The 15,978-nt window shown below is 40.8% G+C and overlaps 1 protein-coding gene across 1 annotated transcript; it reads left to right on the top strand.

Annotated features, from left to right (window-relative positions):
• Positions 1 to 724: 724 nt before the first annotated feature.
• On the top strand, positions 725 to 1,231 carry LOC137280786 (uncharacterized). Its single transcript, XM_067811992.1, has one exon. It carries the CDS (start codon positions 725 to 727, stop codon positions 1,229 to 1,231), a length of 507 nt encoding a protein of 168 aa, XP_067668093.1.
• The last annotated feature ends 14,747 nt before the right edge of the window (positions 1,232 to 15,978 follow it).

Here is a 15,978-nt window from a genome sequence, read left to right as displayed (position 1 = left end):
TAATGAATGTCAGAATGAGACGAAGGGAAGAACGCCGAGGAACAGTATCTCAGTAGAAAGGCTCTAACAATGATTTCAGATCAGTACATTAATGAATGTCAGAATGAGACGAAGGGAAGAACGCCGAGGGACAGTATCTCAGTAAAAAGGCTCTAACAATGATTTCAGATCAGTACATTAATGATTGTCAGAATGAGACGAAGGGAAGAACGCCGAGGGACAGTATCTCAGTAAAAAGGCTCTAACAATGATTTCAGATCAGTACATTAATGAATGTCAGAATGAGACGAAGGGAAGAACGCCGAGGGACAGTATCTCAATATAGAGGCTCTAACAATGATTTCAGATCAGTACATTAATGAATGTCAGAATGAGACGAAGGGAAGAACGCCGAGGGACAGTATCTCAGTAGAAAGGCTCTAACAATGATTTCAGATCAGTACATTAATGAATGTCAGAATGAGACGAAGGGAAGAACGCCGAGGAACAGTATCTCAGTAAAGAGGCTCTAATACTGATTTCAGATCAGTTCACTAATGAATGTCAGAATGAGACGAAGGGAAAAACGCTGAGGGACAGTATCTCAGTAAAAAGTGTCTAATACTGATTTCAGATCAGTCCAGAAGTACCTGACAATGACGTTGACGCACTGGGATGTATCGCCGTCAACAATGACGTCGCTTCCCCTGACTCCGAAAACGCGCTATCTGTCATTGAAGGTATTATGGTTACATCAGTTTCTGTTGAATCTGTTGGACGTGTCCCTCCATCTGAAGTCATCATGCCATCTGAGGGAGCAGTTCCATCTGATTTTGTTACCACTCCACTTAACATTGCCACTATTTCTTCTGATGATGTCGCTATAACATCTGTTGGTGTTACCATTCCATCAATTGATGTTGCCAGTCCATCTGATGATGATGCTATCTCATATGTTGATATTGCAAGTCCATCGGATGATGTAGCTATTCCATCTGATGATGTAGCCAGTCTATATGTTGATGTTGCCATTCCATCTGGTGATGTAGCCATTCTATCTGTTGATGTAGCCATTCCCTCTGATGATGTTGCCGGTCCATCTGATGATGTTGTCAGTACATCTGACGTTGATGCAACTATTACCGTTGTTGCACTCAAACTCCTTGTAGATCCACCAAACAAAGTGGTTCCTGTTCCAACAGACCATGTCGTTATATCGTCAACGTATGATGTAGGTGACACAGTTGTTTGAAGGCGGCTTTGGCTGCTTTGAAGGTCACGTGCAGATGTGTCTTCTAATTTTGCTGAAACATAAAATAGATTTACTTTCGTCATGCCTCTAATTTTCCTGACACATAAAACTGAATTTACGTTCTGTATGCCTATAAGGGTCACGAAACATTAAATTGGATTTACATTCGACATGCTTATAATTTTCCCGAAACATTAAATTGGATTTACGTTCTATAAGCTCATGACTACTTGATACAACAGTGATTGATTTCTTTTAAAATTGGCCCGTAGGAAAAGGAGAAAAAGACTTAGTTTATTTTCAAGAAGAGCCCAACGCAAGTCTAAATGTGCTACTTTGCTAGCTTGTATTTCAACTACTGTTTAAACGGAAATTCCTCGTTATATCATGTATTAAACCTTAGTGTTCACAATTTTCTCTAAGTTTTATAATGTTTTCGTAATTTTGCTGTTTTATTGAAACATCACGTTTACGATTAAATACAACAAAATATTCGAAATTTCGAGTCTTTGAAAGAAATTTGTGAAACAGAGAATATAACTGAAGTCACTGGAAAAACATATTGATCTCGATTTATTTAAAAAAGGAAACAAACTTGAATTAACAGAAGTGGCGGGAATAACACACACAAATTAAGAGAAAAATAACGGAATTACGAAAATAGGATCAAAACGACAACAGAAAACTCGAAACTTCGTTAAAAATGAATGTGTGCGTCTAAAGGGTCACCATTAGTCATCTCACACATACCTTCATAACATCGTTTTATATAGACAGTTGACTGAGGATTCGGCTGCAACTGATGAGGTGTCGAAACGTGGGTATAATCATGACTTCCTCTGTATGTTCGACAGACAGTGCCATTGTGTTCAACGGCAACACAAAGTTGATCTTCACTGGCCATTTCCAGGCAAGTCCTCTTGCACATGTCCACATCTTGTCTTGTTCTTGAGTGTACTTCCAAACCGGACACCGCGTTTTCCTTTTGCTCAGTAAACCAGCATCCTGGAGTTGATGATAATTATCACTATGAAACACTGTTACTCACTTTCATTGGGGAGTAAGCGATAGAATGTGGTTGCGTCATTCCAAAAGTGGAAAAGACAAGAAAATCAAAATTGTTTCAAAAACTATTGACCAATCAGTATATACTAGCTTCATTCACTTCAGCGTGTAAAGTGTTCGGTCGTCACGCCGTGTTAGATACACTCAAGTCGAAAAGAAACGTTACCGTCCTTCCTTTATGAACTACTTTAAAACCAACAAAGATATGTTAGAAGGTATTAGTCCACTAGAAAGCTGAACAGCACAGCTTTAGGTAAATCGCGAAAACAAATTCTATGATACATTGATTTTTTTTCAGAAGAACTTAATTGTCCCATTTTCATTCATGCCGAAATAAAGCAATAACAATGATTTAGATGTCTAAAGGCTGAAATATACCTCTGCTTTGACAAAGTTGAACCATTTACAGTGAACATTTTGTAATTACTAAAACACGAAAGAAGTGGTGTAGAGCGTGTAAAATTGTAAAAGAATCATTCATATGAATTCAGTTTTTAAGTATTCCCTGGAGAAAACATTAGTAATTAGAAAACATTGCATTAGTGAAAACAAGTACGACACGTCTTTGATAGTGTGAAAAGGTCTTTAGGAGCATATACAGTTTCCTTTTTTTCCTTTTTCCGTTTCCATGAAGCACTATTTACGCAAAAAACGTAGTAATGTTCAAGCAGAATTTACAATCATTTCTTTAAGGTATAAAGAGAGAATCGAATGCATGATATGATATTCTCAAGTACAGCTGAAGAGATTAAAAGCTGAAGAGAGAGAAACATCCATTATCATGGTGCAGATGGGGGTCGACCTACAATGATGTTGCCGACGCCCTGGGATGCTACCGTGTCATGATTATTAAACTTCGTCAGAGTTATATGCAGTAAGGGGTCACCACAGACAGACCAAGTGAATGTCCACCCATCACACGCCAGTTGAAGATCGGTATCCCGCTCTACAAGTAAGGTTACGTTCCGTTTGGTGTGCACCAGAAAGAACGTCGTCATTGCAGATTAATATTTCCTAGTGTGTGAATGCTCCAAATAAATTGGTTCTTCAGTCGTTTATGCTTGGGGATAATTTAGTCTCGGTTGATGCACGTCATCATATTTCTGATTGATTGATTTCTGGTCATGATGTCAGTCACCGGATTACAGACCACCGTCATATAGCTGGAATATTGCTGAGTAGGATGTTAAACAACAAACAAGGTATGTCGAATCCCAGTTGCGCAGTTGTGCTCGATTATTTACAGCCAGCCAACAAACAATCACACAAACGTATGGCAGAATGGGCAACGTTAATTATCATTCAAGCACTCACCTGTTTCCGTTTCGCATATTGTTGCATATAGCCTGCCACAAACCATGGTCCTGAAATTCCGACTGAGTGTGTACCGGATACAATTCTCAACCCCTTTCCCGTTAGGTTCATCCACTGCCCAGTTTAAAGATGTTTCGAGTGCAGTACCGTCTGTCCATGTGTGCACAAAGTCTTCCCCGTTGTCTGGCTCCAGGTCATAAAGACCAACCCAGACGTCAGAATTCCTGCAAGATAGGTAAGCACCACGGTCCTATGAAGATCAGTGTTAGAACTGGTCATCATTAATCCATGATTGTTTAAAGGGGCAGCTAGCGAGATCGGATGTTCATACCTGCTGACTTGGTTGAAGCATGTCATTGTATCCCATTTGCTGTAATGGACACTGCAAACTCTGCTGGACACGTCAAGTGTATTTCAAACACGTGTGTAATGCTATCGCACTAATTGCTTTTTCTATTATAACAGTAACACGCCATATATCTGCGAAATCTGTAGCTTCAGAAGCCACAAAGTTACGCTCAATGTTTCTTCCATATTACTCTTCAAATGAATACAGTGATTATTCTTATTTAACGTAGTGGGTAAAGCGTTCGATAAGGTTCGAGACGGGTTCAAATTACTACATGAGTACAGTGTCTGAAGACAGTTTCTTGTTGGCCCGCTCTGATATTGCTGAAATATTGCAAAGGCGGCGTAACATTAAACTTAATCACTGACTGAGACCGAGTGAACAATAAACTTACAAGTCTTCGTCCTCTTCCCATATTGTCATAGACAACTTGAACATCTCGCGCTGCCTGTCTGTCTTCAGTTGGAGCATTTGTTGTCCGTGACTCCTGCAAACTGCACGCGTATCATGCCAGGAATGCGAGTTGTTGTACAGTGTGAAGATTCTCCCGCAACTGGCATGTAAAATAAATTCTGAAATAACGAAATACCTCCTATTACATATATGTTGTCCTACAGTCGGATGGCTGACACATGCCATTGTATCCGAACTAAGTAGATCGATACTGTTGATCACTGGATTGATGAGTCCAGCGATCTTATTCTCGAAGCGTACGTAGGCCTAAGAATTCTTAACTTTGATCGTACCCAGTGTGTTAAGAATGGGTTTTAAAAGTTTGTAGAGCTACGAACGTTTCGAGAATAGCTAGCCAGACCTACGTATATTTCGTATACGGTGATATGTGTCAACGATGCCAATCGGAGTTTTGCCTTTATGAAATGGGGTACAATTTTTGCAGGTTTTCATCTACATTGTAAACCAAACGTCACTGTGTTCTGTAATGTGATTGTTTGAAAAACATGATCAAATGGTATTAGATTCCTGGAAACTGCAAGACTATTCACTGCGTATTGACACGTAGAAACGTCGTAAACAGTTGTTTTGTTGTGTCATCAACAGTAGTGACGTCATTCAAATCATATTGTGACGTAAAGTTAGAATGACGTCACAAATGAGCAACTCCAGATGCTACCATGGGAACCAGCTGAAACGGCCAGCTGATGACACTTCACTGCTGTACCCTTACTCGATGTGAACGAGTAAAATCCTTTGGTTTACTGTTTTGTTTACAATGTTGAAAAACATCATGTGTTGGCCAATTTCCGGGTGTTATTGAGTATTTGAAGCACAGGAATATTTCGTTTGAAACCTCCGGCTGCTGAAGCCGGTTCCTGACGCCGGAGGTTTCAAATGAAATATTCCCGTGCTTCAAATACTCAATAACACCCAGAAATTGGCCAACACATGATGTTTTTCTCCTAAGTAAAGGAATCTACATTCCATTGGGTCTGTGTCATTATATACGAAGTCAGTGAGGATTTACTGAAAATATTTTCTTCGTCAATACCTTGCTCTGTCGAGTAACACATGGCTAGATGATCGTATGAACTTAAGTTGTGGAGTAGTTGCTGCTTTCATCGTCCGAAAAGTTGAGTAGCCCTCTCCGCTAAAACGACTGGAAAATGTTTCTGCTGGACACGTCAAAAGCGTTCAACCCAGGCACCGTCCAGTTCAACCATTCGCTTCGAACGTATGTGTGAGCTATGCTGAGTGATCAGGCGGAAACGTGTTGCGATATCATTGGTAAAAGGGCCACTTGCCATACGTAGAAACAGTTCATGGCCAACGTCGAGGATGCCATCACATCTCAGGTTGATCCGCCAGGTGCGATCCAACGCTGTTAAGACATGCTGGAAAACGTCCAGTTAAAGGTCGAGTATGTATTTGGTGTGGGACTGAACTTGGTTCCAAATGACATGCAACTGAGGATCCATGGCAGGCTACAAGAACACAATCATCATTTTGTAAGCCAGCCAAAAATTAAGGATCAACCATGAGATCGACGCGAGTCAAGTCCCACCAACCATGCTCACCGTCTCTCGTCTTCCAAGTTTATCTGTCTTTTGGCGATGTGACGTTGACTCAACTCATTCTCCGCTTCGTCGAGTTTCGTTTTTTCACGTGCAATGTGTTCGTCGATCGCGTCCAGTTTTGCCATGTTGTCCACGAGGCACAAGCATACCGGCACATCTTTCTGATCATCGCGACTGACTGTGAGATCTGAGCGTGGACAAAGCAAGATATTTTCTTGTGCGGGAGTACACGCGATTGACGTCTGGAGCCTCTTTCACTCGCATTATCCCTTTACGACTGAGTTCGCATTTTCATAAAGAAGAGCTCTATTGTCTTCTGGTTGCCTTAGGGCAATGTAATAGTCATCGGCAGTCGTCCTTAGCACATCATGACCCTTATTTCCTTGCGAGATTTCGTCCTTAGCATATCATCGCCCATATTTCCTTGTGAGATGTTCTCGTCATCACTGGGCACAACTGGGCTCCATTCCCACCCAAATCGTCCATCTCAATATCATCGTAACCACATCCTCCAGCCATGGATGTTCTATTGAAGATATGAAAACCTACGTTCAATGTATGCATGATGTCGCCGACCTACAGACAAAATTAAATACTTTCCGGATATTGAAAGAACACCTGCGAGTCAAAGCTGTGCCTCATTCGGTGGCCATCACCAACAATCCGAGCACGGTCAATGAGAATATTGTTGGTGCATTTTCCAAACCTGGGCGAAAACGACGTCATCGTCCCCAAGACGGCTCACCTGTCCTCTCAGATCAGGATTCCAATGATACCAAAAGAGAAATCATCAAAAACGAAACCATCAAAATTATTTTTTCATGCATTTTTCATTTACACGGACCTCTGGAGAACTGTGAGCAAACAGGAAAACATGAAATATCAGGGCATTTGCCCAACCCATTGTCCGTTGACACGATTGTGTGTTGGGTATGCTTACGGCCAAGATAATCTCGCCACCATGGCGGATAAACAATGGCAGCATTAGCGAACTGATTTTGCATTCCGCTCAACTTTGAGTTGCAGGGGGGCCACATGCAGCTGGAATATGAACTCACGTTTAACGATTATAGCCATGTGATTTTGACAGAGAATGACAATCCTGGCAGTTACACTATCAACAATATTTTGTTGGAGTTCAGCAAGGTCACAAACCCAGAATTGTCCCGTCAGAGTTGCAACCAATATTCGGACACGTCAGTCACCTTGTATGATCCAGGATTATCGGAAGATCATCATGAACAAAAGCAACACATTGTGGAATATCAATCTGAACGAACATCGCTTCCGGTGGCCCGAAAATGTTGTCTGAGTTGACCAAAGGCGTATGGGTGCACATTACAGTGCCTTACAATCATCACATCTGAAGAAACGAGATCCTGATTCTTGTCGTCTTGTTTAAAGCGTGTCATTTTCTCAACGTGGTCCTTGTGGTTTTATAGGGCGTGGGTAATGTGCGTGCACAACGTTTCTCATGAATGTGATTGCTTACGAGAAATGTCAAAGGTTCAGTTTTAAGCATCGAAGTTCATAAAAACTCTTTTTTTACTCAAAATCGAAATGGGTAAGAATATCAGACTTTTATCCCTACATCCTCTGTATCGTAGGTAAAAAATCTTCAATAGAAGTTTTCTAAGTTCCAGGACAACAAATACCAACTGCGTTTTAATGACCAAACTTGGTTATGTCTAAGTTAACTAATGTGACCCAAGATGCTCTGACCCTTTTCAAGAATTTGTGTGTGGAATGCCAACGCAAGAGAAAGAGGCCAACTATGAAAGGGACTGTTGTTAAGCCTATTGTCAGCAATAACTCCAATTCCAGATGACAAGTTGATCTTATAGACATGCAGTCGATGAGTTGAGGCCATTTGAAGTTCACCATGGTTTATCAAGATCACTAAACGTCCAAATCTGCTGCTGAGGTTGCTTACCATTCATTTCATATTTTCCTTTTGTTTCTCCAGAGTGACAGAGTTTACTGCCCAGGTAATTGCCGACCTGTAGAAAATGTTACCAGATCTTGTAATAGTTCACGGCAAGCCTAGGCATCTACAAAGTCACGGTTCTGTTGAGAGAGCCATTTGTGATATCAAGGACATGTTGGTACCATGGTTAGGTGACAATACACCTAATTGAACGGTCACACTTATGTTTGTGCAGTTTCAGAAAAACTCAAGTTTCCATAGTGACATTAAGTGCTCTCCCTTTGCAGTACTCATTGGGGAAGATGCAAAGACAGGAATAACTGTATCAAGCCTTCCTCATCAGATCATCCAGAAGCTTCAAAGTGAATATGATCTTCTTGCTGCAGTATGTAATCCCACATACTAGTAAGTAAAGAGACTGACACTTCTACACTTTAGTGTTTTGAATAATAATTATGATGCGTCACATTTCGTATAATAGATGATCTGCATTCATAGGATTCAGGTTGTCCGGAGTTTACCATTCTGCCTCTGCCAACGCTTCATCTCCATAGCCACCGTCGCTCCGCTCACTGTGTTACATTCTGCACGACTGTTTCTCTCTCGCACTAAGACTTTGGTGAGTTTGCTATATTATATTTCGTGACACATTACCTTAGACTCTGTCTCACTTGTATTGTACATTCTTCCAAAAAAGAAACTATACATTGGAAGTTCAGATGGATTTAATGAAAGTGAGCAAATGGTAGGTCAACAAACTGAAGAAAATGTGACAGCAAGGTCATGTAAGCATAATACACAGCAAACAAAACCAACGTTGACGTCAAAGAAACACGTTTGCAGTCACATTGATGCCTGGGGTCAGTGAAAAGTCAATAGCGGGTATGACCACCATGTTCAGTGATGACAGCATGACATCACCTGCCCATAGATGCAATGAGGGTCCGAATCACAACCTGGGGAATGTTCTGCCACTCTTGTTGAAGCGCCAAGGAGAGTGCCTGGAGCGTCTGAGGTGGTGGCTGTTGCTGACGTACACGGCGGTCAAGCTCATCCCAGAGGTGCTCGACTGGGGATAAATCCGGTTAACGTGCAGGCCAGGGTAGAATAGGCACATTGTTTTGCTGCAAAACGTACGTACACACACGTGCGACATGTGGCCGAGCGTTGTCAGGCTGGAACTCACCACCATTGACGTTGATGAATGGGACAACGTGTGGCTGGAAGATCTCGTTCCGGTAATGGACGCCAGTTAAAGCTCCTGCCACGTGAACGAGTGCTGTCCTACCACCATGTTGAATTCTTCCCCACACCATGACACTTTCTCCACCGAAAGGATCAACATGTTGAATGCAGTTTCTGGCGTAACGTTCGTTTCGACGTCGATAAACTCGGGCACGTCCATCAGCTTGTCTCAGCAGGAACCTCGACTCGTCGGTGAATAAGACACGTCTCCATCTTGCCAGAGGCCACCTGACTCTTTGACGACACCACTGAAGACGTTGCTGGATGTGACGTGGCGTAAGGACGTTACGTCGAATAGACCTCTTGGTGAAAATACCGGCTGCCCGCCGACGATTACGGACAGTCTGATCAGAGATTCTGTGCATACCCGGAAACTGTAAGGCTGTTGGCGTTGCTGTAGTGAAGCGATCCTGTAGGTGTCGTAGCCGGATGTACCAATCCTGAGCAGGTTTCGTTACTCTAGGTCGTCCTGACCTTGGTCTGTCACGGACATTACCGCTGTTGTTGTACCGTCTCCACAGGTTAGTGATGGTTAACCTTGTCACACCCATAGCCCTTGCCACTTGCTGCTGAGTATGCCCTGCTTTTAGACGTCCAATTGCGTTGTTCCGTTGTTGTTCTGTTAGACGTGGCATGTTGATGATTGCACTGAGGATTTCTGAAGTGTGTGAAAGCAATCGTTGTTCTTCCCTGATTGGCAGCGACATCTTCATGATTGTTCATGAAGATGCATGACGCACGTGCAGTTTGCTATGGCTGTGTTTTGGCTAATCGTAAATCATGACGTGAGGACGTTGCGCTTCGTCATCATTTGGTGTTTGGGCGATGATGTGGTAAAACAGCTAGACAACTTTCAAAAGTTACCTATGCCATAGAAATACTTTCATTTTGTATTTTCACCATATTTATGTATGTATAGTTTCTTTATAGAGTATATTTGAAATCGATATTATAAGGTGGAGTTTGACCTTGCACGGGTTCAGTCTTGTGATCAAACACATTAACGGAAAGACAATGTTTGTGCTGATGCACTTTCCTGGGTATAAATGTATGATGACGTCATGATGCTGTATGTATGTATCGGCATTTGGTCATAGTAATTCTGCAAGAAGTTTCTCATATTACTCATAGTATTACATGCCATGTCATTATGTTATTACTGCTATGATTGAACAGTGAATTTCTATGAAACTATCTTTTCCTCCACGGAGAGTGTTACGAGAGTGTATGTTCCGTGATTTGAGTTGTTATTAATTATTATTTCAGTAGTAATTGGGTAAAAAAGCTTTTGGTGTTATTTAAGCAGCATGCCTTTATGGCAGTACTTTGGAGTTATCTGCTCTTGGCTTTCTATTTGCTGACTACCGGGACACTGTCCTAGAGCATTCCAAGTTAGTGGCGATGGTTGTATGTGCTCAAACTTTCAGTAAATGACTGTATGTATAAATGCTAGTTTCGTTGTTTTCTGCACAGACACGGACACGGACACGCACATGGATTAGCATCATCAATCTCCGTCAACGCTTGATCTACATAACCGCTGCCTGACCACTCGCTGTGCTACATTCTGCATAGCTGTTTCTTTCTCACACTAAGACTTTGGTGAGTTTGCTATATATTTTGTGACCCATTGCCTTAGATTTTGTCTCATTTGTGTTGTATATGAAATCGGTTTTGTTAAACTGACTAGTGACTTTGTGTAACTTGCCCTCTTTCCTTAATAATACAATATTCGAAAGTTTATAAGTAGACTTGTCTTTGTTCTGTTTTGCTGGTTCACAGGGGATTTCTGAAACCTTTTATAATGGCAACTTTTAACCATCACAAAATGTATATATGTATGTTCGCATGATACCGTATGTTTTCTGCGTTACGTCTAGATGAACCTAAGTGACAAACTGTGAATCTTCTCCATGTAAGGCACAGACTAGCACATTAGTACTTTCCTTAAAATATTCAGTATACACTAGCAATGTATCAGCGAAAACGCTTCTTTCAAAGAAGATTATTAAGCACGGACATAACTTTTTTTTTTTGTACTGCCACTGACATGGATGTTTTTTACAATTTACCGTCACACAATGACAGTTTGTTTCATGTCTTACATACCGGATACAAAGAATACATACATGTTAAGAAAATATATACGTACAAACCAGCAAAGGTCAACAAGAGAATGTGCAATAATATTACGTAAAACATTGCATGTATGATATTGTTATGAAAGTGTATTTTCTGTAAATTATTGATTAAGTAATAGTTACTATTGGGTTACATTGTTTAGACTTTTGAGTGATTGTTATTATGGGGCACACTTCCTGTCATAAATGCTCAGTACTTTTCGTATTTTAGCAGCAGACTTTAAGCTAGCGCTGGGTGTATGTGTGTGTGTGTGTGTGTCACGAAAAGCACTAATAATTAGGGTTGAGAAGCAGCACGACCTAAGTCAGATCTGGGTTGTTATGACATAATAATTTCTCATTAATCATCATGTTTAGATCTACTTTGTGCTGAAAGTTCAAGTTGGTGCATTTATGTTTCATTCATGTAGATTTAATTTAGAAAGACGCTTAGTCCCAGAGTGTACTAGTTTTATTCAATTTGGTGACTGGCACTCAGTTTCAGTGTGTTCCAGTTCACATCAGTTTGACATTATTCAATTTGGTGACTGACACTCAGTTGCAAGTGTGTTCCAGTTTCCACCAGTGTGACATAATTCAATTGGAGACTGAAGCTTAGGTCAAGCATGTTCCGGTTTGTATCAGTTTGACATTATTCAGTGTGGACACTGAGGCTCAGTTCCAGAGTGTCCCGGTTTGTATCGGTTTGACATTATTCCATTTGGTATTTTTCTGCTATGGCAGCTACACTTTCCCAAACAGAAATGATGCATTTTCATGGATATTACATGAGAAAATAAATGACAGTTATATTGCTTGTCCTTGCGGATAGAGGGCAGAGGAGACACGCGCTTTACTTGGACTTTGAATTCTGCAGTATACATTTTACAGTAAATGTTTCAAATCAGGAAATGTGTAAATGTCCTGGAATATTTAGGAAATGTGCACATTTTCTGATCACTCAGTAAATGTACACATTTCCTAAATATTCCAGGAAATTTACACACTTCCTGATTTGACGCATATACTGTAACATACATATTATATTACATGAAGATTAATTGTTTATTACAGATTCATGCCCAGAATATTTAATGTTTGAATAAATTCGATAGTAATTCCAATATGGAGATGTTGTATCACTCATTATGATGTGCATTGGCTGTACCACAGTCTGTAAACAAATGAACAAGCGTCACTAGTCTCCAGAAAGTTTGAGTTAAGTCTCAGAAAAAATACATCGTTATAAAACACAATATGCCTCTCAAATGTTCACAAGAAGCATGTGCAATAGCTGCGTGCATCTTGGTTTGCACCTTTGTCATAATTATTGCGTTAATTCTTGAAATGATTTTATGCATAATGACTTAGGTTGTTTTGCTTCTCAATGCTAGAGAATAGGGTTGTTCTGACACGAAAAATATCCCTCACTTAGGTCAGTCTGACAGAAAACGGAAATTCCATGTTCAGTTTTTCCTCCATAATTCGGAACATATGTAATGAAACAACATTACAGTAATACAGGATTCATTTTATCCCACCACGCAAGTCTAACAAAGAAAACAAGGACTTTTTCCCAAGTAGTTTTCACGATACCAGTTCTTCGTCTCTCCTGAAAACCTATGAAATATGACTTAGGTCGTTCTGCTTCTCAACCCTTCAATTAGTCTCGCCACAGTGAGCCAGGTAATCAGCATGGGGTTCCAAATGTTGAGCAGTGAAGTGACTCTCGGACTTAATGAGTTAGAGAACTTAAGGTCGACAAGTAATGTGAATCGTTCAACCGAAAAAAACCCAAACAATTTACTCAGCTTCATTCACATTAACACTGCACGTTTATCTTAAACAATAGAAGAGAATTTTTTAATTTATTTTTTAAGTACCCGTCCCAAAAAAGGGACGATATACATAAACGGGTTAGGGACTTAGCGTATCAGCTAGCATGCTCCATGGCAACCGTAAATAATATATTCATAGCTATAAACCCCACAGAAACACAAAAGAACGCTATTACGTTTATTCGGCTTGAACTTTTTTAGGAGTTGATCTTTTGCGGCCTCTCAAACAGCTTTCACGCTTAATTATTTATGTTTTGAGAATGAGGTGCAACGGAGCATAGATGTCGATATCTTTTCGGACTGTCTCTGTCAACAACAGCAACAAAAAATAGGAATGGATAGTGTATGTGGGTACAGCTAAGGCTATTCTGGTGTGAAACAAACAGTACATAACATGGGGTCGTTGGGGACAGTATCTAAGGAGATCAATGTAGCGGGCATACCCGGATAGGCCACGATTGCTGATACGTGTTGAAATCATATAGTTCTTGATTACTGACACGCATTCCCTCATAACAAGAAGATGGTTGGTGCTTAACACACCAATCAACAACGTTCCAGCCATGTGGAGGTGGTCTGTAAATAATCCAATTTGGATCTGTCAGTTCAGTGATCAATAGCATGAGCATAGTTCAATGGGGATGTGATGACGCTTTAATCACTAGGCACATAATCGAAGATCATAGTCGGTGAGGATCAGAGATCTGAATCCACAATCCCAGGTTCCTTGTTTAAGCAAGGGAAGTAGCCCAGTGTCAACGGTGACCCAGTTCACTTGCAGTCAACAATATTCCATTTACATGGAGGTGGTCTATGAATTGTCGAGTCTGGACCGGACAATCCAGAGATCAAAAGCAGGAGCATCGATCTACGCAATTGGGATACGATGATATGTGTCAACCAAGTCAGCGAGTGTGACCACCCGATTTCGTTAGTCGCCCCTTACAACAAGCATTGGTTGCAGACGATAGATTGTAGATTGGATATTTATATAGCGCACATATCCACGCACTAGTGCATGCTCAAGGCGCTGGTATTTTCCCCTCGATCACCAGATGTCAATCTCAACAGCACATCGTATTTCAGTCTCAACTCCATGGGGAGTATACAACTCTTGCTGCCAATTGGCGCACCGAGTTTATTGTGGCTCTCTCATCCTAACGAGGTACCCAATTGACAGCTGGGTGGACTGGGACACATAGTCACAGCACTTTGTCCAAGTTTACTGCACGTTGCTGTACCTGCAACTAGGTGTATGCACGTGTTCATGTGGCCACCATCTGGTCATATATCAACGGATTCGTGGGTTCTTTTAAGTGCACAGGGTTGTGTACTGTACTATCCCGGATCGTCAGGGGTAGAGAAAATAGGGGGAATACTTGCGAAGTTAATGATTCAGGTTGATTATTCATGGTGACGGAAGCGCGCTTTTGCTGATCATTCGTGTATGGTGATCTGACATTCAATGGCTAATGTAGCAGTTGAAAACTTCTGTTGCAATAAAGATTTCGTCTATCGATTAATAATTGGACCAAAAAATGTTCCTCTGCGTCTGGTGCCACCACTTATTTTCAACCGGCTACTCACGTAGTTTGTATTGCTAGTTTATCTTTGGTAACGAATGGACGGTATAGAACTGCTACGCTTATAGTTTTGCTTTTCTGAAGTCTTTCATGTATACATGTGTGTCTGTAATGTACTATTTTCGACACATTCTGTGACACTGTGACACTGTACTACTGTACTTACCGATATGTACTATTATCGACATATTCTGTAACACTGTACTACTGTACTTACCGATATGTATCATGGTGACTGGAAACAGAAATGTCCGTGGATTCATCTCTACCTTTCGGGAACTGGGGATAGAAAATATATATGATAGAGGTGTACATGTTTCAATTCTGTTGCTGTTAATTGTTTTCAACGCGACATTTCTCCAGATTTCTCCAAATTATGTCTGCTCCTATGTAGTCGAGTCTTCGCCAACCAATCCAGTGATTAATCATATGAGTGGCCATATAAGGGTTTCAATGTGCAGCGTGGCAGTGTACATATAAGCTTTTCACATGCGTTCCAGTATACACTGTTTCAGCGTGCATGTAGGGGTTTCAGTGTACAGGACTTCGGTGTATAGGATTCCAGTGTACAGGCTTTCAGTGTACATATAGGGGCTTCATTGTACGGGGCTTCAGTGTATATTTAAACGTTGCAATGAATAGTTAAGGGTCTCAGGATATATATATGGGTTTCTGCGTACTCATGGGGGTTTCTGCGTACAAAAAGGGATTTAGGGTATATATAAGGGTTTCATCTTTTATGTAAGGATTTCAGTGTACATAGTGCATGCAAGAGTTGTAAGTACACACATGGGTTTCTTCGTATATATAGGGGCTTCGGTGTGCAGGGTTTCAATGTACAATGGTTCAGTGTACAGGATTTCAGTGTACATACATAAGGCTTTCAGTGTAAAGGGTTTCAGCATACACATAGGCATTTCAGTGTACAGGGTTGTATTCTACAAACAAGGGTTTCACAGACACAGTTCCAGTATACAAGGATTCAGTGCACATACAGAGATTTCAGTGTACAAGGTTTCAGTGCACAGGTTTTTGCGTATATACATAAACGTTTCCATGTACATTTAAGGGTCTCAGCATACACATATGGGAATCTGCGTACATACAAGCGTTTCAACGTATGTGTAAGATTGTAAGATGTAAGAGTTTTGCGTACATATAAGGGTTTCAGCATACATGTATGGGTTCCTGCATACATAATAGGGTTTCAGTGTATAGGGTTTCAGCGTACATATTAACATTTAAATGTACTTTTAAAGGTCTCAGCATACGT

Source organism: Haliotis asinina, chromosome 4 (genome assembly GCF_037392515.1).
Source record: "Haliotis asinina isolate JCU_RB_2024 chromosome 4, JCU_Hal_asi_v2, whole genome shotgun sequence".
Lineage (NCBI taxonomy): Eukaryota > Metazoa > Mollusca > Gastropoda > Lepetellida > Haliotidae > Haliotis > Haliotis asinina.
The sequence above is the reverse complement of the archived record's forward strand: the minus strand, read 5'-3'. Positions and strand labels throughout refer to the sequence as shown.

Excerpts from the sequence above, each read along its gene's own strand:
- LOC137280786 (XM_067811992.1), top strand. The coding sequence starts at position 725 with ATGGTTACATCAGTTTCTGTTGAATCTGTTGGACGTGTCCCTCCATCT.